The 26,795-nt window shown below is 40.1% G+C and overlaps 1 protein-coding gene across 6 annotated transcripts in view; it reads left to right on the top strand.

Annotated features, from left to right (window-relative positions):
- Nucleotides 1-26,795, top strand: part of MID1 (midline 1) — a 205,073-nt gene that overhangs the window by 152,188 nt on the left and 26,090 nt on the right. For all 6 annotated transcript variants that reach the window (XM_035114514.3, XM_035114515.3, XM_088667717.1 and 3 more), the window contains exon 3: nt 21,832-21,927. In XM_035114514.3, coding sequence (XP_034970405.1) covers nt 21,832-21,927 — 96 coding nt within the window. The remainder of the gene's footprint in view (nt 1-21,831; nt 21,928-26,795) is intronic.

The following is a 26,795-nucleotide window of genomic DNA, read 5'->3' as shown; positions in this document are numbered from 1 at the left end:
CAAGCTTGTGGAAGCAACCCAAGATCAGTTTGAAGATCCTTCTCTCTTTCATCCATTTTATTGATGTTACAAAGCAAAGATCCATCCCTGTGTTTTTCTTCTTACTCCCTCTTCCCATCAGATAGAAATGAGCAAAGCACATTCACACTTAGGCTAATAACAAAAATAATATATTTCCACTTTTTTCTGACGGTGACATAGGAGGAGATTCTTTCCTTTTACGCCAATCCAAAGCTGTTTCCATGGGCTAATGATGTTTTCATGTGAAACCTGAGAGAACTCAGGACTCTTGCTGGTCTCAGGTTGTTTCATCACTGTCCTTGGAATACAGCATAAAAATGGATGGTTTTTACCTTGCTTTTGCCTTCATCCTTGTTGCCCTAGGGAAATGCTGCTTAATCCTACCCAGGGATGCACTCATGCCATTAGTTCACCGAAGGATGCTTCGTTTCGATATATAAGTTGCTACAACTAATTTTAGGATCTACTTAAAGTATAAGGACTAGATGGAGAATATTGGCTGAATTTAATTTCTAATGCAACATACCTCTTCTAAAGCCTTTAATAAAAATAGTTTAAATCAGAAGCCTGAAGATGACAAAGTACTCTGCCTTGCCACAGGATCATCTCGCACATAATGCTTTACCAACCTGGTAAATAAATGAAATAAACAAAAGCAATGGGATTGAGCTTAGCTAGCTGAAAACCAACAGGTTAGGGAAGGGTTATTTCTTTTCTCGCATGAAGTTCTGTAGCTCTGAAGTGCCTCTGACTTCAAAGCAAAAAGAGATAATGGAGGTAGCCGTGATGATTTACAGAGATTCTTCTTCCCTAAGGGCTCATCTCTGTTCCTTACAGGATGTTTAGATACTTTCCCCAACAACCCACTGTTTATATACAGAGAACTCACTTCGGTTGGAACTTTTAGAGATTTGGTGGGGTGGTGGTGGTGAAATCAAACACTGACTCTCTTTCAGAAACAATTTCCCACAAGTAGAGTCTTAACATTTCCATTAACCCAATACCTGTTGCCCAGTATCAATTCACTCGACAGTGCAAGCCTATGTAGCAGCTTGTCCTCACCAGAATTTACTGTGCGTTTGCAGCTGTTTGCATTCTCATTGGTCTTGATGGTTCCCCCCTGTAAAATCAGGTTTACCCAATGTAGGAATAATTCAATAAGTTGGGAATATTTTTTATTTTTTATTAATATATTATTAATAATAAATAATAATAATATATTGGGACGCGGGTGGCACTGTGGGTTAAACCACTGAGCCTAGGGCTTGCTGATCAGAAGGTTGGCCCCAGCTCCTGCCAACCTAGAAGTTCGAAAGCACGTCAAAGTGCCAGTAGATAAATAGGTACCGCTCCAAGCGAGAAGGTAAACGGCACTTCCGTGTGCTGCTCTGGTTCACCAGAAGTGGCTGTGTCATGCTGGCCACATGACCTGGAAGCTGTACACCAGCTCCCTCGGCCAATAATGCGAGATGAGCGCGCAACCCCAGAGTCGGTCATGACTGGACCTAATGGTCGGGGTCCCTTTACCCTTTATTATTAATATATAATTATTATTATTATCCCTCAGATTTGCACAAAAATGCACAAACGGTGTGCTTTTACACACTTCCTGGGTTGCGATTTTTTAATTTTTTTAACAAGGTGCACAGGTAACTTACTTTTCAGTATAACAGAGTTAACGAATTAGAAGGCAGGGACAGACACAAAATGGGCAGCCTATTGGTATAAATGGGAAAGACAGAAGTCTTCATTTACAAATTCAAATGTGTGCAGGTATAGACTATTCTGGTCTAATTTAAATGGGGGGGGGGGGGTAAAATTAACAGCTAAATAATCCTCAAATGTGGACAAGCCCCTTGTCTACTCAGAAGTAGGCCCTTTAGGGTTCAGTAAGGCATACACCCAGGTAAGTGGCTATAGAATTGCAGCCTTTCCGTATCTTTCAAGATAGGGTGGGTCCAAAAAATTCCAGATAGATGTCCTATTCTGAGCAAGATTGGAAGAAATACTAGCAATAGCATATGGCCTCAAGCTAAACTTTTGTTTTCAGCATAAATCTATTGTATCAGCAGTCTGAGGCCTCTTGAATTCAGCCTGCCAGAAGGAGAAGCGAAAACAGAGAAAGGAGGAGGGTGAGTTTATAGGTCAGTCATGGATTTTGTGTAATTCATTTGTTTCTTTTTCTTTTGTAGCTTTATGAACTCAAATCTGGCTGAGATTTGGGAGGAAAACATGAATTTATCATAGGGATTTTTTTCTCCAAATGACATGTTTGTGCTGGCAATTCTACAGGAAGCATAAAAGCAAATCATTCAGCCGAACTGCTTAGCACAAAAAGCTCTGCTCATGCCAGTGATGTTGGGCTTCCATGTTTAGCACCTAAGGATTTTCTAGCATAATTTAAGGCTGGGAAGTGTCCTCATTCTTCAGCACCATAAAACATTAATGAATAAAGGTCTGCCTTTCTTTCACAAAACACCTATGTTTGGTGGTTGTTATTTTTAACACAATAGCTCTTCTTTGACAGCATGTCCTCTTTCTCTGTCCTTTATCCAAGAATTCTGAGACGTGTGTATGTATAATGAGACATCATTAGAATGGTTAACGCGAATGGGGAAATTGTCCTTCAGTTCAGTACCTACAGTCCAAGCGAGTTTCTACCATGGCAGAAATAGCTGGGAGAGAGCAAGAAAGAGGAAAATTCAAATCATCATTTTCTAGGAAGGTATGTTAGGCCATTCAGGACAATGAGGTGGTAGAGTCCTGGTGGTAGAAGGTGGCATTTTTAAATTCTCGCTTGTGTAAAAATATACCTGCAAGTAGAAAATTAGCACATTTGGGGGAAATGATCAGCTCAAGGTTGTGTTACGAGTTCCAACTCTACAATTCTACGATTTCTACTTTCGGGGAGTTTTTATGTAAGGGGGTATTAAAAAGGTATTAAAAAGTAGGGATGCACAACCATCCACCCACTGACCTCAAAAGGTTTAGTTAGCACTGTATGCAAGATCTCACAGAGATATTGAAAATACATTTCCTTTTGGGGCTAGGAATACATATCATTTTGGGGCTAGGAATGGGGAAAACAAAATGGTATATTTTTCTATCACCTTATTCTGCTGAGTGTGCAGATGGCTGTCCCATCTTTATACACCAAATATGTCATTTTCAGACCCTCCAAGCATCCATATTTTCCAGGGACAGCTCTGGATTTTCAGAAGCCATCCCCATTATGATTTGATCCTGGAATGTCCTGTTTTTCCTTAGAACTTACCTATTTTCATGGGAGAAATGTTGGAAGATACACAATTTTGTTATATTTGTAATGGGGAGATTCAGCACGACCCAACATTGCTCTGTTCCTTGGAATAGCGGTAGTTTTACAGGTTGATCACAGATGCCTAGTTTGTTTGCCAACAACAGTTCCTTAACTTTTCTCTTTGATATTGAGATTTGGCAAGGAGTACCAATTAAATTCTATATATAAGAGCTCAGGATGAGGCGAGATCTTCCGTTCTGATTTGTGAAAAGCATATATATATAAGTGTGTGTGTGTGTGTGTGTGTGTGTGTAGGGGACCCAGGTGGCGCTGTGGGTTAAACCACAGAGTCTAGTGGGTTAAACCACAGAGTCTAGGGCTTGCTGATCAGAAAGTCGGCGGTTCAAATCCCTGCAACGGGGTGATAACGTCATGTGTGCATGGATTAAAAAATGAGCAGTGGGAGCGCACTGGAACAGTAAGCGGTAACGTGAACACGACTTCTGTTTAATGCTATTTTAAAGGACACTTCTATTTTATAATTCCCAATTCATTTTTCTGTCTTTGGGGGCTTTTTGATTGTGGGAGGGGGGAGAGACAAAAAACTACCATGTGCTCCTAGTTTAAAATATTATGCAGAGATAACTGTTATATATGCTTCTGGTTCAATTAACGTAAGGTTGCATGTCAAATGCCCAAATGTAAAAAAATAATTAAAAAATAAGATGGTGATGCTGCTCTACAGGATGTGAAAGTATTTCAGACTTTGGAGATATTTCTACCAATGTATTGCATGTGTGACTCTCAGGTTTCCACAGGGTTCTTACTCCCATCAGGGTGCTAGGCTGCACCCTCCTTGCATTGTGTCTATGTATTATTCTTTGTGTTGCTGCTACCAAAATTAGTGGGTGTTTGGAGTCTAGAGCAGGCCCTCTACCTAATGTGTTGCTTAGTGCATCAAATATTGGTGGAATGAAGGAAAATATTTTTAGATGTGCATGTTTTAATGGCATAAAAACCACAAAAATTAAGAAATTCTGCTGTTGGTTGTTAGGAACTATTAGGTAGAAAATGCATAGAGTGGAATGGAAAACATTTCAGATCTCGCTGCCATGAATGTTTACTGAATCTTTGCTATTGAACTCAGATGGCTCAGGAATAAGCCTTTGCAGTATAATGTACTATGAGGTACCGGAGGTGGGGCGAGGGCTGCCATTATGGTAAACAATGCTGCAATTGTTATACTATTTCCCATCATGAAAAGTGGAGGAGCTAAAATGTCATCCTCCCCACCCTCCGGGCTAGCTTTGAATGCCTAGAATGGATATAAAAAACCCTTTCATTTATTTTATTTTTTTATTTGGCAACCTGCAAGCTGTCGCAGCATATGTATTTGCTGGCAAAGGCAAGTTTTGCTCGGTGTAGCGAGGTAAAACATGAGCCTTTCATGTCTGCAGACTTGGCAGAGGATGAACAACTGGAGCTTGTCTGCTTGTTTCAGATCAGCGGCTGGTGTATAATAGGTGACTTCACAAAAGCACCTTTGCAGTTTGGCAGCCTGGTGTGTCCTGCGTTTAAATGGGTGAACTGCTCATTGGCTTGTGGAAAGCTTTCTTGCTGGTCTGTTTCAGGCCAGGGGTATTTTTACATGTCTCAAAATGCAGCTTAAGATTGCCTCACTCCTGGCATTGTGATGAATGGTGCTGGACTGGTGGTCTTAAGTAATATACATGCAGTTGAGTGGAGGGCAAGTGTGTAAAACCTGACTTTCCCAAAGCAAATATGGCTACTAGGGTGATGACTTTTTTACAACCTCATTTCCCTGTATCATAATTTGAGCTTTCATTAAAGATTAGATAAAATCTTACTTTCAAAGAGATTTGATTAAAAAAAACCTCATGCACAAAATGATTTTAAAAAATGTATTTATCAGTTTTTTTTACCATTTTTGAAGTCACTGTAAGTAGATATAAAATTGAACCCAAGCTTTAGAGTCACATATATACAACATTATATAGGGTCATCAAACACACAAGGAAGCTTTTTTTTAGCTGCAGTAACAGTATAGATTCCGCTAGAGGACGATGCTTTGCTACCTCTCCTGTAGGTTCTTTTCCCAGCATGTCCGGCAGGGTCTGCTGGCTGAGTTTTGAGGTCCCAAAAAGGGGCTTTTACCTTGCACAGGCCCCTTTACCTTTACCTTTAACCTCATGCCCAGGGACCCAGGTTAAACCACAGAGTCTAGGGCTTGCTGATCAGATGGTCAGCGGTTCAAATCCCTGCAGTGGGGTGAGCTCCCGTTGCTCGGTCCCAGCTCCTGCCCACCTAGCAGTTCAAAAGCACATCAAAGTGCAAGTAGATAAATAGGGACTGCTCTGGCGGGGAGGTAAACGGCGTTACTGTACGCTGATCTGGTTCGCCAGAAGCAGCTTTGTCATGCTGGCCACATGACCCAGAAGCTGTCTGCGGACAAACGCTGGCTCCCTCGGCCTATAGAGCGAGATGAGCGCCACAACCCCAGAGTCGACACGACTGGACCTGATGGTCAGGGGCCCCTTTACCTTTAACCTCATGCCTTGATTTTTGCAATGTACTCTACATGGGCTTGCCCTGGTCTGGAGGCACCAGTTGGTGCAAAAGTTGTTTATTGATATGGACAGACTATTGACAGCGCTCAAACTTTGCACTGTTTGCCCATACATTACTGGGCCAGCTCCAAAGTTTTGCATTAATTTACAAGGCTATTAACAACTTGGGTCTAGGATGCCTCAGGGACTAATATCCCTGCTTGATCACTGATGTCTTTGGGGAGTCACTGTTCAGTATTATTTGCTCAATTTTGTTGGTATATATAGTCAGCATTAGCACATTCTTATCAATTATTGGAAGACACTGTACAGTACTGTAGAAGCCTTATGGGATCTTATTTAAAGAAACATCAAGGCACTCTACTATACCTTCCTGATGAATGCTCAGGCGATGCAATAAATGAATTAACATTCAAGAAAAAACATTATTATATGGATAAAAATAAAGAAAGAATAGTATTCTGTTTTAATGTCTTCGGATTTGTCAGTCTGTAGATTGGGTGAATCTTGTTATTAATATAAAGGAATGTGATCTGCTTTGCCAGAAACACAATGGATTTCTGCTTTTCCCATCAGGAAATATTGCAGGCTAAATCTTGATAATAGATCACATGCAAAATAGCCATTAACATTAAAGTGTTAAGACTCAGGGAACACATTACATCAATAGCAGTTCATCCTCTAAACTTACTTTCAAGCTTTCTGGGCTTGGTATACTGCTAATATGAGATTTCTGGGAATATATACATAATGTTTTCCAAAGAAATAATTAGCCAATCATTGCAGACATGAGAAGTTTTTAGACAGATTTGAGTGGCAAAGTGAGTTAGGAATCTTGCTTTTAATGAATAAATGTTTGCAGCTTGGTAAATATAATCAGTTACATATATTTACCTTATCCTTTTGTTTTGAATTAATTTCTTCCATGTCTGTTATCATTTTGGTATCTCAGCCTCACATTGTAGAGTACTCCTCCATGTTCAGATGAGATAGCAGTTAACAGGGTGATCCTGTGTATTTCTATTCTAAAATAAGTACAGTTTGCCATAGACCTCCTATTATCAGCTCCTCTTGTCCCTTGGTCATTTTTCTTGCTTTACTGAATCACAACCAATGGCTTAAATGTATCTTACAACCTCATACTTGTTTTTCATGGCAAGACTTAACCCTGAAATATAATGAAAAGCTGAAATATAATAAAAAGCTATACACACATATATATGGTGGGCCAACTTCAAGTAGGCTTGAGCCCTGAGATCTTTTGTGCTTTAGACTTGCCTGTATCTCTGAAGGCTGATGTTAAGACTTGATGAAATAAAGAGATAAAACAGTACACAAGCTCAAATAAGCCCATTTAGTTCTTCTCTTATACAAACATTGTCCATGGCATGCGTGTCAAGAGCTGGAAGTACATACAATTCACAATGTTCCTGTTAGATTGACTGAAGCATAAAGAGGTCACTTCACTTGCAAAGGGACCGGGGGATTCTGTGGTTTAATTTTGCCAAGCAGCTACGCTGAATGACCTTTATATTTTACATAGAAGTTAGTTACTCATTATAGAAGTTAAGTGCTGAGATAATTAGCAATATATGCAGACAGAAAAAAATGTGTTCGAAAGGCACATATGTACTAGTTCACATGCCATATCCGTTTAACTTTGTAGTGGTATAATTATTATTCTCTGTAGGGTACAACTAATTTAACACATAATTATGTAAAATAAATTAAATGCTTTGTATCCAGGCTTTGCAGTCAAAACTTTTCCTTGCCTCAAGCTCAGCTGGTTGTAATCTGTGGAACTGAGATTGCTAGAACCCTGCTTCTGCTGAAGTGGTTCAATGTAAGATTGGCTATTTGTTTTACTAAGGGGAGAATTTATCCCTCTTGCCTTTTGTTTTCATTCTGCAGTACAATTGGATCAAGACTATAGACAACCATGTGACTTTCGGTTAATAATCTTAACAAACAGTCACCACATCCATGTGGAGAACTGTCTATCTGCAGGGGGTCTGTAAAGCTGAATTTATTGCTACCCTCATAATACCATTCTGTAGGTATGGTAAGATCTACAGATGAACAGCTCCTGGGGTGGATGCAGTGGCTTCTGGGAAGCAAAGTGTTATCTGAAATGACACTCTCCCACCTTAAGGAGCAGAGTTAAATACGATTGGCCAGCCCAGTCCATCACTAAGCCACCTCATCTCCTGCTCAGTGTTCTTCATCCTACCCTTGAGAGTAGAGAGATTTGAGTATTTTTGCATATAAAGGCTAGTTTGCATATGCTAATAATTAGACTGTGTATAATTTCAGTGCATCTGTTTGCATTTACTGTAGTGGTTTAGCCTGAAGTGTTGGGAGATGAGAAGAAGCAGTTGCTACTTATCTCTGAGAAGCTACAATTACAGCAAGTTTATGTCAAAATGTGGCCACTTAGCTATGCTGCTTGTGGTGGGTTGCTTCCTCTCATTCTCCTAGTCTTAGATATTGTATTTGCAATGCTGGCTTGTGAAACTTACATCATAGTCTCAAAGTGTCGTTTGCTGCAGCATTGCAGAAGTTCAGAACACATGTCGACCAAGATGTGATTCACTTCTGAGGTGGAAATGTCATAGAATCACCTCGCTTTGGAGAAAATACATACAGTGGAACCTCGGTTTATGAACACCTTGGTTTAAGAATTTTCGGTTTATGAACGCCGCGGACCCATCTGGAACGGATTAATTCACTTTCCATTACTTTCAATGGGAAAGTTCGCTTCAGTTTATGAATGCTTCAGTTTATGAACAGACTTCCGGAACCAATTACACCCATGCTTCGGGTTAAGTACGCTTCAGGTTGAGTACTCCGCGGACCCGTCTGGAACGGAGTAATCCACTTTCCATTACTTTCAATGGGAAAGTTCGCTTCAGTTTATGAACACTTCAGTTTATGAACAGACTTCCGGAACCAATTGTGTTCATAAACTGAGGTACCACTGTACTGGCCTAGGTCAGATGAAACACTAAACAATAGTTGGATGTTTTGAAAATGAGCTACAGTGAACCTCAGGCTCCTGTCCTTTGTCATGAGTATGAGTAGGAGTTTGCTCCATTTTCATTTTAGATGAACCGCAAGTTTAGCATAGGATGAGCCCTAAATTGTGGCTAATCTTTAACTATGCTTAATGGAAACAAGTTGGGTTCACAAATCACAGCTTGAAGTTGGCATGTTTCCTCTAACCATAGTAAAGAATAACCACAGTTTGTTAGGTTCTGATGACCCAGCAAACTGTGACTAATGTAAAACACAAGCAAATTTCTGAATTCCTATTTGCAACTGTGCCTGAAAAAGGAAGGAGCAACCCAAGAATTGCTATATCTCATTTCCTAATGCTAAACTATAGCATTAGACTGGACTAGATGAATCCCAAGCCGGAATTAAGATTGCCGGAAGAAATATCAACAACCTCAGATATGCAGATGACACAACCTTGATGGCAGAAAGCGAGGAGGAATTAAAGAACCTTTTAATGAGGGTGAAAGAGGAGAGCGCAAAATATGGTCTGAAGCTCAACATCAAAAAAGCCAAGATCATGGCCACTGGTCCCATCACCTCCTGGCAAATAGAAGGGGAAGAAATGGAGGCAGTGAGAGATTTTACTTTCTTGGGCTCCTTGATCACTGCAGATGGTGACAGCAGTCACGAAATTAAAAGACGCCTGCTTCTTGGGAGAAAAGCAATGACAAACCTAGACAGCATCTTAAAAAGCAGAGACATCACCTTGCCGACAAAGGTCCGTATAGTTAAAGCTATGGTTTTCCCAGTAGTGATGTATGGAAGTGAGAGCTGGACCATAAAGAAGGCTGATCGCCGAAGAATTGATGCTTTTGAATTATGGTGCTGGAGGAGACTCTTGAGAGTCCCATGGACTGCAAGAAGATCAAACCTATCTATTCTTAAGGAAATCAGCCCTGAGTGCTCCCTGGAAGGACAGATCGTGAAGCTCAGGCTCCAATACTTTGGCCACCTCATGAGAAGAGGAGAATCCTTGGAAAAGACCCTGATGTTGGGAAAGATTGAGGGCACTAGGAGAAGGGGACGACAGAGGACAAGATGGTTGGACAGTGTTCTCGAAGCTACGAACATGAGTTTGACCAAATTGCGGGAGGCAGTGCAAGACAGGAGTGCCTGGCGTGCTATGGTCCATGGGGTCACGAAGAGTCGGACACGACTAAACGACTAAACAACAACAACAAACTATAGTTTAGGCATGACATCTGAACCAACCCATTGATTTGAATCCAGATTAGAATAAAATGGCTTAGGCAACATGGATATGAGAGCCTAGCCACAACAAGATCCGTAACACATTGTGCATTTAATGTAATTTGACAGGACAAGGTTTGGTCTATATTTTGTTAAGTACAATATATGTAGCCTTTGTTATCCTGGAAAGTATATGCTAATAGACATAATTAGGTTCAATTTGAAATAGGTGGGTCTTACTTTTATTAATGTATTTACAATAGGAATATAATTTCAGAGACAGGTTCATGCTGATACTCTGAAATATTAGTTAGGTTCATGCTAACATTCTGAAAGAAACACAAGTCCTTTTTGCAAATCATTTTCTATAATCTATCTTGCCTAACTACAAGACACTTTAAACATTACATAGAATGAAGCGCAACACTGAGGTGGTAAATTATGCAGTGAAAACCCTTTTCACTTCAGGCTGCTGAAGGGAGATCATATTTTTGAATGCTCCTCCATTTGTACAAGAAAGCTCCCTTTGTTTGCTCAGACAGATTTTGCACAGCACTCCCTCTGATGTGATAGCTTTCTACTGCAGAGTATGTTTACACTGAAACAACCCCCCCCACTTCACTCTTCTGCCTCATTCTGTGTAATGTATAGATTAGCTCAAATTAAAACAAAGGGCAAATCTATTCTAATGGGAGGATTAGACTGGCAGCGCCATTGCTGCATCTGAAACCTTTCCGGCTCATGCTGGCCAGGGCAAAAGATGCAAGGGGCAGGTGTATTTTTTGCCACCTACTGTTTGCAATAGCTCCATTCCCACCATGGCTGGTCCTAGGCCCTCCAATGTGGTGAAGTGTCCCTTGAAGTGCCCCCTGCACTGTCTTTTGGGCTGGCAGAGAAGGGTCTACATGCTGTCCTAACCACCCAGTCATCAACATGGGGTGGGGATGGGGAGGAGCTAATTGGGCAACAGGCATAAATGCCGAAATTGGATGTGTAGAGTCTTATCAAACCTGGAACCAGTGTCAAGGCCACATGGCATTAGTGTCTCTCGTAATCTTTCCACATTTCCTTTGTGACTACTACCTGTAAAACATTAATTAAAGGTATACTTTAATTCTTTCTTTATGCCCTATAAACTTTTCTTCAACTATTTAATGCCTTCACTTTTTTTTAATGGGGCAAACTACCATTTGTTATTCTTGCTTCATAGCTTTAGTGTTGACACTGTTTCCTCAACTATTAAAATGCCAAGCTATTAAAATTCCAAATCTGATTTTAGTCTTATGCAACTGAACCAGATGTTGCATACACAACTGTCCACTGTTAGACATCTAACATTTGAACTATTTGTCCACAGTGCACATCTGCTGCACTTGATTAGACAATCCTATAAGCTTGTTTCATGCTGTCGGCTTCTTGCAGGCTGCTGATGGCCAAACATTTAGTTACATCCAAGAGAACCCGAACAAGTGGTATATAGACACAAATATAAGAAGCATTTGGCATTGTTAATGATTTTTTTTTAAATGCACTGGTTATAAATCAGACCATATCATCAGAATAGTGATGGAGTCCTTAAATTGCAAGGACAACAAGAACTGGATAATATTCTTGGTGTAGCACTTGCTTTTCTATAGAACTGATCTAAATAAAAATAAAAATCTGAAATAAAGTATTCCTTCAGCCTCAGAGGCTTTCAATCAAATGTTTGTATGATTTTGGATAAAACTTGTTTGTTTGTCTTTTGGGGAGAGACTCCCCAAATACAAATACCCACCCCTTTTTAACCAGCCTTTTTGTATCACCTCCCTAGTCACATGCACCAATATATAGTCTCCATCACCTTTGCATGCAAACTGTATTTTATAACAAAGGGAAGTACTGTGTTCTCAGTGTTATAGGGATGGGGAACTGTGGTCCTCCAGATGTTTGTTTATTTTCTTTCTTTTATATCCCATTTTTCTTCCATCATGGAACCTAAGAAAATGCAGGTGTGGTTCCAGGTGGTCAGCCACCTGTGGAGCAGGTTCTTGGTCATGCCAACAGGTGCTGATGGATATCCCTATCTTGAGATTCTTGAGATTCCCTATCCCTAATATAGAGAACTACTACATTTCTTCCAAGCCATTTGAACATTTTTATTCATGGCACAATGCAGTTTATTTGCCTGATTGCTATCTGGTTTTGATTGAAGGAATCTAACCAATTAATACACAACTTATTCCTAAATCTAACCAATTATTGGTTTTTAAAAAATCATGTACACTGAGGTAGGCAGATAAATCGGGATCTGATGGTAGATCTCTGGGCACTTTGAATTGGAACCACGTGGATTTCTGAGTCCCAATTGTTTATCTGTGGCAACAGCAAAAAATGATCCCCAGACTATATCACTGAAATGGAGAAAGCAGGGCTTGTGGGGGAAGGTAACCAAGACTGGCTTTTGTGTGAAAGGAATGCATGACCCATTCAGTTCTGATATTGAAAACTAATTCCTGGGTTTAGAATTATTCAATTCTTTTGCACTATGCTCCAGTTTGCAGATTGTGTTGCTCTAGTACAAAGCAAAACAGATCTCACAGGTCTGAAGTCCCTGTTCCGTTTCCCAATGAACATGAGGTCTTTATGTTGTAAATATGTGCTGAAAGCTCCATAGTGTGGTCACTGGAACCTGTAGCACTGGATCAGAACCCAGTACTACCACTGCTCATTTTGTATTTGTACTGAGGTTATAATACATGAAAAGTCACCTGAATATTTTTTTTTAATGTACTAATTGTTTTTAAAAATAGCTTCTGGCTGGTTTGTACTAGGACTCCTTTTCCTTCTCTGCAAAACCACAGTACATTCCAGTATATGTGTATGTAGATATATATTTCTTTTACAAACACAATTAAATACAAAAAAACACCAGAAAGGGAAATGATAAATATTGGAGCACATGAACAGCTGTCTTGCAGAATTCACTGGAGTATATACTACTTAGGCTTTCTTGGCTGCTCTTCATGCTTGTCACAATATTATATTATTTGATTTGTGTACGGCCCAAGGGGAATGAGGGAAGTTGGTGTATTTTAATCGCAAGTATGTAATATTATGTATAGAGTGACTTAAGAGCGCGTTTTCTCCCATTTTTGTCATAAAATAAATGAAGTCGGGTAGACAAATGGTTTTATATACCAGCTTTCCAAAGGCACTGCAGAAATGCAGTGGCTCTGAAAACAATCTTTTACCTGCTTCTACAAAAACCCCTTTCCATTAGTGATGTGTGAAGTTAAGAGGTTCGGATACAAATGCAGGTTGCTTGATTAAACTCGGACTTCTGTGAAGTTTCCATTGCAAACTGCCTTGTAATGCCCCAGTTTCTAATTCTAACTATAATGAGAGGCGCGCTCACACATGCGCACACACACACACACACACACACACACACACACGATTAAGGTATTCCTGATCACTTGGTATGAAGGAACCAGATGATAATTGTGCCTTAGTGCTGTTTGAAAATCTTCTGAAGTACCTATGTTTGCAGACCGCCACACACTTAAGAATTCATGGTTTTATCACTGTACAGCTGGACTTCTAAGACACTTTGCAGGTGAAACTTACCTCAGGACTAATGTTGAGGGCTGAAGCTTGTAGAAAGTGCCATAGGTCATTTGCTGGGAGGTATTTTTCCTCCAACGCCACCTCAATCATGAACATATTGCACATGTATTGAGTGAATTACACTCACTGCCTTTTTAGCTATCAGAAGTAATCTTAAGTTTATAGTGGTAGAATGTGAGGGCGTGAAAGGCTTGTGTGGCCATTCACGCAGAGGAAAGAGAGAACCAATATTTGTGTATGTAAAATTTGTAATATGTAATATGTAAAATTATGCATAAGTAAATATATATATATTTACAAATTATTACAATACTGTATGTCTCACCATTGTGCGGAAGGCTGTAAACAAGTACTTCCTCAGTTTGCTAACTGCTGGTGGGCAATGTCAAGGCTCTTCATCTCCCTTCTGATAGTTATTCATCTTTAAACCAAACTGGACACCCTTCTACGCCCCAGACTTATTCAAATAGAGAATTATCACCTGCAAAACAGGACACACATGGACATGTGGGGCCCAGGTACTTTCATCTCCCCCGCTACAAATAAAGTTAGGTAACACTTCTCTTTGTTAGAACATCAATTCAGGAAATAGATAATTCTTGTACATATTCTCAAATGCAAAGATTGCATTAGCCTTTGGACAAAGTTGACATTTCTTCAGAATTATTCTGCCTGTCCTTAATTTCCTGGTAGTGACAAAATAAAATCCCCCTATAAATAGATGGTTATTCATATATATTTATACATCTTTGTTTATATGAAGCATTATATGAAAACACTAAAGAATGAATCACTGGAGGTAATGCAGGATTATTGAGGGTCTTTACTACCCGGGGGCGGGAGAGAGATAGAGGGGTCTTAACTACCTTCCATGCCTCCCCACAAAATCTTCCATTAATAAAGTGAGGTTTAGATTGTGTTTGCTGAAGGGAAGTAAGTGCATCTTGGACCTCCTTGGCCAACACATAGAACATTCTGCGAATGTTAAAACATAGGAAGTCCCATCTAGTCTAGCATTCTGTCCTCACAAAGACCAGCCAGGTGCTTGTAAGGTATGCTTAAACTGAACAAGAGTTCAATATCCCTCTGTCCCACACCTGTTTACCAGCAACTTGTATTCATAGTCATGTGGCCTCTAATACTGGAAGCAATAGCCATTGTATACCTTCCAACATTTATTCGATGAAAATAGGGACGTCCCATTCCATAAAGATAATTTTATTATTTATACCCCACACATCTTATTGGGTTGCTCCAGCACTCTGGGCAGCTTCCAACATATATAAAAACATAATAAACATTTTTTTTTTAAAAAAACTTCCCTATACAGGATTGCCCTCAGACAGCTCAGGGGTTGGATAACTCCATACCCTCCAATATTCCTCCGATGAAAATAGTTTACTAAGGAAAAGCGGGACATTCCAGGATCAATTCAGAAACTGGGATGGCTTCTCTAAATCAGGGATGTCCCTGGAAAATAGGGACACTTGGAGGGTCTGCCACTGATACCCTGATCCTGTGTGAATTTGCTTCATTCTCTTTTTAAGCCCTCTAAGTTAGTGGCCATCTCCCCACCTCTTCTAAGAAAGAAATTCCCACACCCCTGACTCTCCCAAGGCATGATGGCAGCTTCCCTAGGGTATCCTGACCTGCTTGATTTCTGAAACTTCAGAATGACAGGTCTTGTTCAGGCAACAAATGGGGGCTTTCCTCCTCTTCCTCCTTAGAAGGATTCTGTGTGGAATCCAAGGACATGTTCCTTTCTCCATTCACTGTTTCGGTGGCAATGAGGGAGGCTCAGAGAATCTTAGCTGCTGAATCTTAGGTTTCACTTCTTCCTTTCTGCCCAGAAAGGAATTAATAACCTCACTTTACTAAAAGGAAAATTATCCTCAGTGAAATTTCCTGTCCTCTTTGTATATAGTTAAGTCTTTATTCCCCAATCTACAAAAAAGAGGTGCTTTCGAGAGTGTGACAAGTCATACTATAAGGCTACAGCATCGCAGATTGTGCAGTCTCACTGTATATATCATAATCATTCAAATAAGGCTTCTGGAGTTGGACAGCAATTAATTTGTAGTGAAATAGGGGCTTTTTTTCTTAGCATATGTGTGTTATCAGGCTTTGAGTGGAACTTCAACTCTCTATTGTCTGTCTAAGCTTAGGAAGATTATAAGGTTGTATCCAGAATTAGTCAAGTTTAGAACAGACCCATTTGTTTAAATCAGTAGGAATGAATATGTCAATACCAATGGGGTCAGATATAGGTTGCCTAAATGTGACATGCATGTCAGAGACCTCCATCCCAATGGAGTGTTTTTGTTCAGGGCACTTGCCAGATACATGAATTGCAATGTTCAGGCAGACAAAATTTTCAGTGCTCTGATGGTTCCTAGTTTCTGCTGATGCTTTTAAGAGTAGTAAGGAAAAGTACTGTGTTAAAATCTGTTTTGCCTTCCAGCATCTTCCTCAAATACCTGTGCCAGTTTTAATTGCCCCTGGAATGCCACACAATGGCTTAAACTTTAAAGACGGTGTGATTAAATTTTAGGTACTGCATAGGCAATTCGTTCATCACCAAAAAGACATTAATTATATGTTGCATAAATAGTGTATACAGCTAATTTATATCAATGATTATACTTAAAACTTTTCTCTCTGTGTCTACTGATTTGTATCATCTTTCACACTTTTCTTCTAGATGGACAACATATTTGTCTTCTCTGAGTTATGTGGGTATTAACCTGTGTTAGAATCTGACTGTGTAGGGTAGGATAATGAATGTATATTACTTGTTACGGATGAATTAACTGATGGGGGAATTGTATATGTGATTAAAGAGGCAGAGGACCAATGAAACAGGCAAAAAGCCTGAGGACAGTTCAGAATTGCTGTCTGGTTTTTCTCTGTTGAGGTCAAGGATCAGAGAAATAACTGTTTGGGGTAGGGGAAAGACATTAAGCAGAAACATTAAGTCTTTTTTTGATGAAGATAATGTAACTTTAAAGAACTTATATAGCATGCTGGAAACGTCCAGGAAAAGAATTTTGTGTTCTGCTCACGGCTTAATCTCTTCATCTCCTCTGTTACTCTTGAATTTCACATGTAAGTTTTAATAAGAGAAATCAGGAGAATAGAATATGTATTAATTTAAACAGAAAACATTAAATGATAAAAGCATTGAGACTAAAGGCTCTTTTGTATTACATTTTAAATAATAAAAAAACTAGTCCTGGCCAATTAATCCACCCCATGGTTTCCTTTTGTGTTTTTCCTTTGAACTGCCAAGGCATCTTCTATTATTAACCATATCAATATCAACAGGGTTATAGTCCCTCAGCATCTCTAATATTCAGCTTTAGGCATTTGAGGCTTGGCCTAAATTGACCTACTGCAAAAGATGCAAATATAGCTGTTCTGTAAAAGAATGACTACAAAGAAAGCCAAAATCCTTCAGAATTATACACCTCCAGGCCCAATTTTCACCAAGTCAAAGGGCTTGATTAAAATATAGTAAATCATACGTAGTTTTAAAAACATTTGTTCCTTGGTACCCACCCTTCTTATGTCTGAAGCAGGGCCTAATCTAGGTTCTCTGTCCTTTAAACCTCACATATAAAATTAGAAGATGCTGCAACAGAACATTTTAATCTTAAGGGTTTAAACAAATAATCTATAAATGATGCCCAAAACTTTATATACATATTGTGGAAGGTATCGTTCAAAAATCTAGTGTGGGGTACCCAATGTGACGCCCTCCATATGTGTCTGGATGACAACTCAATGAACTCCAGCTAGCAGGGTTTCACAAACTTGGATCTCCAGCTGTTTTTGGACTACAGTTCCCATCATCCCTGACCACTGGTCAGACTAGCTAGGGATGATGGGATTTGTAGTGCAAAAACAGCTGGAGACCCAAGTCTGGGAAACCCTGATCTATGGTTAGAGATTACGAGTATTGTAATCTAACAGCATGTGGAGGGCGTACAATTTTGGCTGTTCTTTATCTAGGTGTTTCACATGAGTATTATGAAGGAGACTTTGATAGTTAAGATGTGAACATTATATCAACTGAAAAAAGGAATGGAAGTAATCTACAGTTGCTGATTTCCATTCTCATCACTCTTAAAATCCTTTTCTTGAAATCTAGCTTGCTATTAACTGTTCCAGAGGTTTAGTATTATATACTATACGCTATAGCCTCCGAGTGGCAGCTGTGAAACAGTGAATGGGATTGTAAGCATCCACATGGGTCTGCCAGACTGAGCAATGAGGTATTAAATAAATAAAATAGTAGATAAGAAATATAGGGAGGGTACCTTCTGCATCAAAGAATCCCAGTCTCTTCCAGAACTAAAATAAATGCTTTTCTCTCTCCCCAAGGAAATGGTTTCTTCCAAGTAATTCCATAGGAGTGAGGCAGAGAGCGATGGGATAGACAAGGAATAAGCAAAATTTCAAAATCTATATGCGAAGAATTCTGAAAATCATACTTTAAGAGGAAAGTAACAACAGAACAGGGACCCAGGTGGCGCTGTGGTTAAACCACTGAGCCTAGGGCTTGCTGATCAGAAGGTCGGCGGTTCGAATCCCTGTGACGGGGTGAGCTCCCGTTGCTTGGTCCCAGCTCCTGCCAACCTAGCAGTTCGAAAGCACGTCAAAATGCAAGTAGATAAATAGGAACCGCTACAGCGGGAAGGTAAACGGCATTTCCATGTGCTGCTCTGATTTGCCAGAAGCGGCTTTGTCATGCTGGCCACATGACCTGGAAGCTGTATGCCGGCTCCCTCGGCCAATAATGTGAGATGAGCGCGCAACCCCAGAGTCGGTCACGACTGGACCTAATGGTCAGGGGTCCCTTTACCTTTACCTAACAACAGAATTAATCATGACTAGGCCGTAACTGCTGCTCCATTGCTGATATGGCGCAGTGGACTTGTTTGACACATCAGTGCACAAATAGTTGAATGAAAACTATTCTTTATTTATTTATTTTATATTTGTTTCATAACATATACTGTTTGATTGTAAAAAAAAAAAAAGCTCAAAGTTTGCCCAACCTTACAACACTTCATGACTGCATCTTGCTTTCTTCCACACACACTGCTTCTTTAGATGGTGGGTTAGAGTCACATCAGTGCAAAGCCGTCCCTGAGTTGCAAGTCCTATTTGATATAAGAGTCAAAGAAAATCCAAAACTTCTATCCTTCAAAAGGGAAACAGAAAAAAGTACTAGCAGTGCAATACGCAGAGAGTATACCTAAAATGGAGCAAGAAACGAAAGAATTCTATTCTACAAAAAAGGAGTAAATGCTAGCCAAAGGACTAGAGGAACAAAAAAGGAATTTAAAATAATTTTCTAGTAATATAGGCACTTGGGAGAAAGGAATTCCATTAGTAAAAGAAACAGATTAAATTACCGGTAATACAGCACTGAACTGAAAGGACACTGAACTCCTTTCAGTAGGGAAAAATGTTGGGCGTGATGAGTATCATCCTTTTTTCTTATTAGGAATTTTAAAAGCCCTCCTCTTATAATTTCATTTAACAGGGGAATGCTGCAAAAAGGTGGTCTAGCTGCCATATTAATCCAAATTAAATCTTTTGAAAATTAGTACCACATTATTCATGGTTTTAATACCACAGATAGTTTAATTGCTAATTTTTATTACTTTAATTGTGCTTAATTTTCATGAGCCGCCCAAAGTCTTAGTTTGGGAGGGAAAGGCAAGATATAAAGAACAGCAACAACTATTGTCCTGGGTTGGATATTTATGTTTTCTAGTACAGTATCATGTTCTAAGGCAGGGTCCCCAAACTAAGGCCCGGGGGCCGGATGCGGCCCAATCGCCTTCTAAATCCGGCCTGTGGACAGTCCAGAAACCAGCATGTTTTTACATGCGTAGAATGTGTCCTTTTATTTAAAATACACCTCTGGGTTATTTGTGGGGCCTGCCTGGTGTTTTTACATGAGTAGAATGTGTCCTTTTATTTAAAATGCATCTCTGGGTTATTTGTGGGGCATTTGTTCATTCCCCCCCCCAAAAAAATATAGTCCGGCCCTCCACAAGGTCTGAGGGACAGTGGACCGGCCCCCTGCTGAAAAAGTTTGCTGACCCCTGGGGGAAGGGGAAATCTGAATCCAACACCCAAGCAATCCAACAGAGCCATTTATTTGCATGTCTGAAAGGAATTGGACTAAGAACACCGAATGAAAATCAGTGTTGTGTAATGGGAATGTCAGACCAGGGAATTGCCAGTAAACTAATCAATATCTCTCAGCCTAACCTACCTCGCCCATATTGTGAGGATAAAAAGGGTAGAGGGCTATGATGCATGGGGGGCGGCACTTAAATAAATATTGGGGGGGGGTAAGCCCTGCCTTGCATAATCAATCACATGACACAGTGCACACACACCATTTGAATGGCAATGCCCTTCAATTTTGGGAAGGCCCAGCTCCTTCAAATATTTTATTGGGAGGGGGGCAAAGACCCCTCAGCCCTTAGGAGTTGGCTCCAATGCTATGATGTATGAGAATGTAGTTCCTTGAAGAATAGGAGAACTTAAATGTAGAAGCGTAAGAAACCATTTCATGAGATACAACAGGATGCATACCACAAATTGCTAACAGCAGAATTGATATATCAAGGTAAATGGTACCTCCAGTATGATAACATTGAGCAAACATCTGAATTTAATATAATAAGTGAAATGAATTCTCAATAAAGGATTCTAAAAAAAAAGTCAAGTGTAAATCAAACATGATTTTTGTGGTGGGTTGTGTTTTTTTTTAATTGTGTGGTTTTGGCATATAATCGAGTTAGTACTTTATATTATCCTCAGTCCTTGCAGATAAGCAGATATTATGCTTTCCCAGAGAGAAACACAATAAACACATTACATTTTTAGCAGATTTTCCAGTGAACTACTATAAAAATAAGTTTTCAAAGGTCTCGACCTCAAGGGCATTTATAAATTAAACAGGGATGTGGGAAGCTGCCATATTTTACCAGGCTAGAATATTTGTCCACCTGGCTCAATATTCTCTGCTCTGATTCCAGGCGGCTCTTTCATCGCCTACCACTACCTAGTGCTAGGGTCCTTTACAATGGCAAGCAGTGACGTACCCATTCATGTGCCCAGGTGAAAGCTAATAAGGATAATTGTTTATGTCTATGAATGATTCAGACGTGTAGCCCTTTTCAGGGAACATGTGGAGGGAGACAATTGGGACTGTGCAGACTATTTCTGCTCCTGACCTATATATGCAATTACTGTGGGAGTCTGGAAAGACCCTACATACCATCATAGGCCCTGGCTGTCACAAGGTTTGGATCTCATGGGAAGAGCCTGTATCCTGAATATGCCTAAAGGTAAAGGGACCCCTGACCGTCGTGGATGACTCTGGGGTTACGTACTCATCTCACTCTATAGGCTGAGGGAGACGGCGTTTGTCCTCAGACAACTTCTGGGTCATGTGACCAGCATGACTAAGCCGCTTCTGGCAAACCAGAGCAGTGTACAGAAATGCCATTTACCTTCCCACCGGAGCGGTACCTATTTATCTACTTGCACTTTCGAACTGCTAGGTGGGCAGGAGCCGGGACCAAGCAACTGGAGCTCACCCCGTCGCGGGGATTCGAACTGCCGACCTTCTGATCAGCAAGCCTTAGGCTCTGTGGTTTAGACCACAGCGCCACCCGTGTACCTTGAATATGCCTAAGCTATAGTCAAATTGAAATGCGTAAGTTGGAAGTGGCTACAGCAAGCAGAATCCCACTCTCCACTACATATATTTATTATCCACAGATTTTTACCATCTGTGTACAGGCCAATGTATCTGACTAATTTGAAGTCAATGGAAGTGTTCCTTCTGCCTGTAACCAAGTTTTATCATGTCTAGTGCTCAGTATTTTACACATTATTGGCTAAAACTGAATCTACTTATCTGCTAAATCCAACAGTGCAACAAAGCCCAAATTTAGACTGATTTACTGCGATCTTGGATGCTTTTCCATGTATGTACTATATGTAATTACAGTTAAGAATGGTGCATGATAATAAATCGCTGTTCTTTTTCATCTTTTTTTAAAAAAAAAACAGCAAAACTTGGAAAGTAATCTCACCAACCTTATCAAGAGAAATACTGAACTGGAAACACTTTTGGCGAAATTAATTCAAACCTGCCAGCATGTGGAGGTGAGTATTTGCTTGTGTGTGTGTGTTTTATAGTTTCATATGTTATTTATGTACACAGAATTGGACCTAGTAGAATTTTGGTATCCTAGTTACAGAGCCATCAGGAAAATGCAACATTTCCTGTAACATTTTAATTTTAAAAGCCCACGCAACCATGTTTACACCGGGGGGGGGGGCTTTCACACTTTTCACATGACAAACACAAGTTTGCTACTAAGTGCACCCACCCATACGTTCAAGAAAAGGAACGTGGCAGATTGTACATCCCTAAAATAATATTTATTTATTATTAAAGGCATCTTATATGGGCAAAAGTAATAAAAGGCAACAAACAGCATGAAAGGCAGCATTGCAGGCTTTGGCCCTGCAATACCAAACCATCGGGGAATCATAGAAATGTAGAGTTGGAAGGGACCACAAGGATCATCTAGTCTAGGGTTGCCCAAACTTGGGCTAGTGTTGGACTACAAGTCTCATCATCCCTAGCTAGCAGGACTAGTGGTCAGAGATGATGGGAATTGTAGTTCAAAAACAGGTACCCAAGTTTGGGGAACACTGATCCAGTCCAACTAGAGTTCATGCAGAATGGTGAGTCAGTCCCAGGGGCTTCACCAGATTCTGGCATGAGCTGAGTATCCTAGAAGCACAAAGGTTCTACAACAGATGAATTGATGTGGACAGGGCTCCCCAGGAATAGGAAAATGAATTCCATATTTACCATGTGTTGTGTCACATTCCAGTTCTGTATTGTGGCAGTATTTCATCAAGAGTCACATATCTTCTGATTATGTGTAGACCCCTTGAGTACCTTGATGGTGCATTTGGTGTCAGAGAACCAGGAATACCTTGAGAAAGGTCAGATTACTATAAGAAATATGTGCATTCTTGGAGAAAGTTTATTTAATCTGGAGGGTCCAGAATGTGCTATTCTGGAACAAATAATGGGCACAAACCTGAAGTACTACTGGTAGATAGATGGCCTTGACCTGCAGAATGTTGCAGCAGTGTGTCAGGGAGAGAAGGAAATACCAAGTCCTTATTGAACAATTTAACTGCAATAACTCATGTTTCTCAGTTCAGCCCCAGAATGACAAGTACAGTGATCAATGATTTGGTTGTTCTTGATCAGATCCAAGCCATTCCCCTGGCGATAAAAGCTTAGTAAGCATTCAGTGTAGTAAACATTCACCAACAACTTCACCGCTTTTCAAATCACTGAGCTGGTTGCCATATTTGGGAAACACAACTATTTGCCATCTGTGTTCCTTCTCTCTTATTATTACAATTCCTATATGAAACAGAAATCCTGCTATTAATACAGCCGTACCTTGGTTTTCGAACAGCTTAGTTCTCGAATGTTTTGGCTCCTGAACACTTGGCAGCCAATCAGAAGCTGTGTTTTGGTTTCCGACCATTTTGGAAGTTGAACGGACTTCTGTTTGACTTCCAAGGTACAACTGTACTTCTTATGTGTATACACTATAGGTGACATCTAGTGATGTCTGCCTACTCGCACAATGAAAAATTGCCTCTGGTGTGTGATTTCTGCTCGCATCCCGGGGCAAAGTTTGCATCTGGGAGCAACTACAGAAACAAGCAAATTTTAAAATAGAAGTAGTGTTGCTCCAGGACTGGCAATTTTATTACAGTATTAGACTGGTATTGTTCACTAACTGACATGTAAATTTAGTTGTTCCAAACTAAATAAATATATATTGTAGGAAGCCATTGTTCAGTTGATATCAGTACTTTGCAGCATGTGTCAGCAAAGGGCATAACCTCATATGTGCCTACTATGAAGGACAACAGTGTTTGTTGTATGTAACCAACCATTTAAGAAGTCCAGGGCTGCAAAGTGGGGAGTTCAGGCTTTTGCATGTTTATTGCAGCCTAGTAGCAGCTGAAAATGCTCATCTCTGGAGAACACAGAGAGCTGCATTTCTGAAATAGCAGATCTTGTGGAATCATTGATGCTCACATTTCTGAAGGCCACAACTTTCAGTGACATCATCCTTCGTATTAAATTAATATTTAAAAAAATCTAATCAATCCTGATGCACATATAGAATTGATCTCTGGTGCACATGTTAATCCTGGTGCTCGTATAGAATTCATCTCTGAGTGAACTTCTTTGATTTAAGTGTTACTGATATCTGTGGGACTTAAAAGCACTTGCCTGAGGGCTGGATTGTAGCCATTTTCTTTTTCTAATTTCTGGTGAGGCTATTGTTTTTTAAAAACAATATTTTTCCCATTGGCTTAATTTTTATCTTTTATGATCTGAATATAAATAATCTTCCTTTTAATTTTATCCTAGACCCAGCAATTCTTCCATTATAAAGATACAGCTGCCATACTGTAAGCAGATGTGTTGCTTCCCTTTGATCTTAATTTTACAGATTCCTCTCCATTGCCAAGGCACAACAGCTGCATCTCTCATATATCACTTCATCCTATTCTCCGTAAATTCACAATAGGAAGCTAAATTCACCTTATTTACGTGCTACTATGATGACAGAAACCTCTGGCCATTTATACAAGTGATATTTAAGCCTTTTTTTTTAAGCACACCAGTTCTTTGCAGGTGAAATGAAAAGGCTACAGTTTTTATTTTAAAATGGCTCCTTTTGCCATTTGGCTCAACACCAAAACAACAGTAAAAAGGTAAAGGGACCCCTGACCATTAGGTCCAGTTATGACCGACTCTGGGGTTGCGGCGCTCATCTCGCGTTATTGGCTGAGGGAGCCGGCGTACAGCTTCCAGGTAATGTGGCCAGCATGACAAAGCCGCTTCTGGCGAACCGAGCAACGGGAGCTCACCCCGTCACGGGGATTCGAACCACCGACCTTCTGATCGGCAAGCCCTAGGCTCTGTGGTTTAACCCACAGCACCACCCACGTACCCTATGTAGTGGCCAAATTTGGGCATTCATCCCTGGCTTCACAAGCCATGAAGAACCTGATTTGCACTAAGCCAGAGTTCCCAGTTTTATCCAAACCAGTTAAATCAGAACTTGGTTTTATTGTCCTGGTTTGTTACTCAACATGAAGTATGACAATAGGGAGAGGGGCAAAGGAGGCGTGTGTGGCCATGATGCTCCTCTGTAGCTTCATAAAACATGGCTTATAAACCATGATTTACAAGCCATGAGACCATTAAGTATGATGCATGCCAAACTGAAAGTAACTCATAGAACGACTTGGAATACTATATATTTCAAAAAGACACTTCCACGTATGAAATATATGAAAACCATAAATAGAACATGTGCAGCGCTTGGCTAAGTGTCTCATACCCCAGCCCTACTGCCCCATGGTAATCTGTGGCAGCTCCAAAATGCACATACACTGAGTGAATATTCAACATATGCAACTATAACATGATGATTTGCATGGACAGCCTGGTATCAAATCCTCCCGTGTGTTTGTCGTGCACATTAAGCTGTGCATTTCTTTGCTGACACCCCCACCCATCATCATTTACCTCTGCTAATGGGTGGGAAGAAACACCAGAGGGGTAAATTCAAAATGTGACCGCTATTTTCGCATGTAGTCCTGCCCCAAATTTCCTCCTTGGTTTTTAATCTGTTAACCAGCTATTTGCTCCTCAAGGATGGCAACACCAATCAGGGTGAATTCATTATTACATGGGGGTTCCTGAGGTGACTCACATCTCAGATATTCCCCATATAATTTGTCAAAGGAATGGTAGAAAACTGAGTGCTGCTAACAGCCTGCCTCCTTCTCATTGCAGAGCCTCATTTGTGATGGTGAGGGGGGGGGGATGTTTTTAAACGTTTTAGGGTTTTATGAAAAGCATGTATTATTTAGCCAATAGAATGGAGTTGTTTCAGTCTGTTGCACAGCAACGTAATCAGAACACAGCTGTGGAAAAATCTGGAACTATTAGTGGAGAGGAGTGGAAGGGAATATATTTTCCTGTAGATGATTTAAATGCTTCCAATTCAGCCAGTGTTTTCTAACACTGAATTAAAACACACACACACACACACACACACACACCATGAATGCTCTTACAGAATTTTGTCATTTCCTCCTACCACCCTTGATTATACAGAACAGAAAAGACATTTCATGTATTTCTTCAACTCAGCTGTGCCAGTTCTAATGGAAATATATATTTAAATTGCTTCAGCCTGGACTCAGTATATAAGGTGTAGGTCAAAAACTGTTGTTTATTTTATGTCCAAATTCTGTAAACCCACAAAAAACAAAGGAGGGCCAGTTATGTTCATAAAGCTGTCCTTCACTATGACAGCATCCCCAAGATAGTCAAATCTTCAGATCAGGATAATATTACCAGAGCCAGGCATGTTAGTGGCATTTAGAGGTACCTGGGGTTTCTCTTTCTTGTCCGTCAGCCAAATTAAAAATCCCAAAAGAGCAGTGGAATGTGAGAGACTGAAATAGAGATGGAAAAAGTTTAGAAAAATAGTATTTCATTACAAATAATGAAAATGCCAATACTTAAAAAGGCTCCAGCTTCTTCAACAAAGAGTTCTTTTAAGTTTCACGGCTAAGTATGTCTCCCTTCTGTTTTCCATGAAATGGGCTTAGAAAACTTCTTGTTTGTGGTTTAACAAAAATTAGAACTATGCTGGCTGGGTTCTACCCAATAGACTCCATTAAACAATAAGAAGGCTTTGTTCGCTGCAATAAAAATAATGCACACTGTGTTTTCATTATGTGGCCCAGTGCCAGAGCTTTTACTTTTTCATTCACAAACTGAAATTTGGGAATAATTTAATAGAATCTGAAGCAAGTTTAGAAGCAGAAAAGAAAGCAGCCAGCAGGAAGGATTTGATGGTAATCCTGTTAATAGGTCATGTTGATCAGAACATAGACTA

Source organism: Zootoca vivipara, chromosome 4, assembly GCF_965207765.1.
Source record: "Zootoca vivipara chromosome 4, rZooViv2.hap1.1, whole genome shotgun sequence".
Taxonomy (NCBI): Eukaryota; Metazoa; Chordata; class Lepidosauria; order Squamata; family Lacertidae; genus Zootoca; species Zootoca vivipara.
The sequence above is the reverse complement of the archived record's forward strand: the minus strand, read 5'-3'. Positions and strand labels throughout refer to the sequence as shown.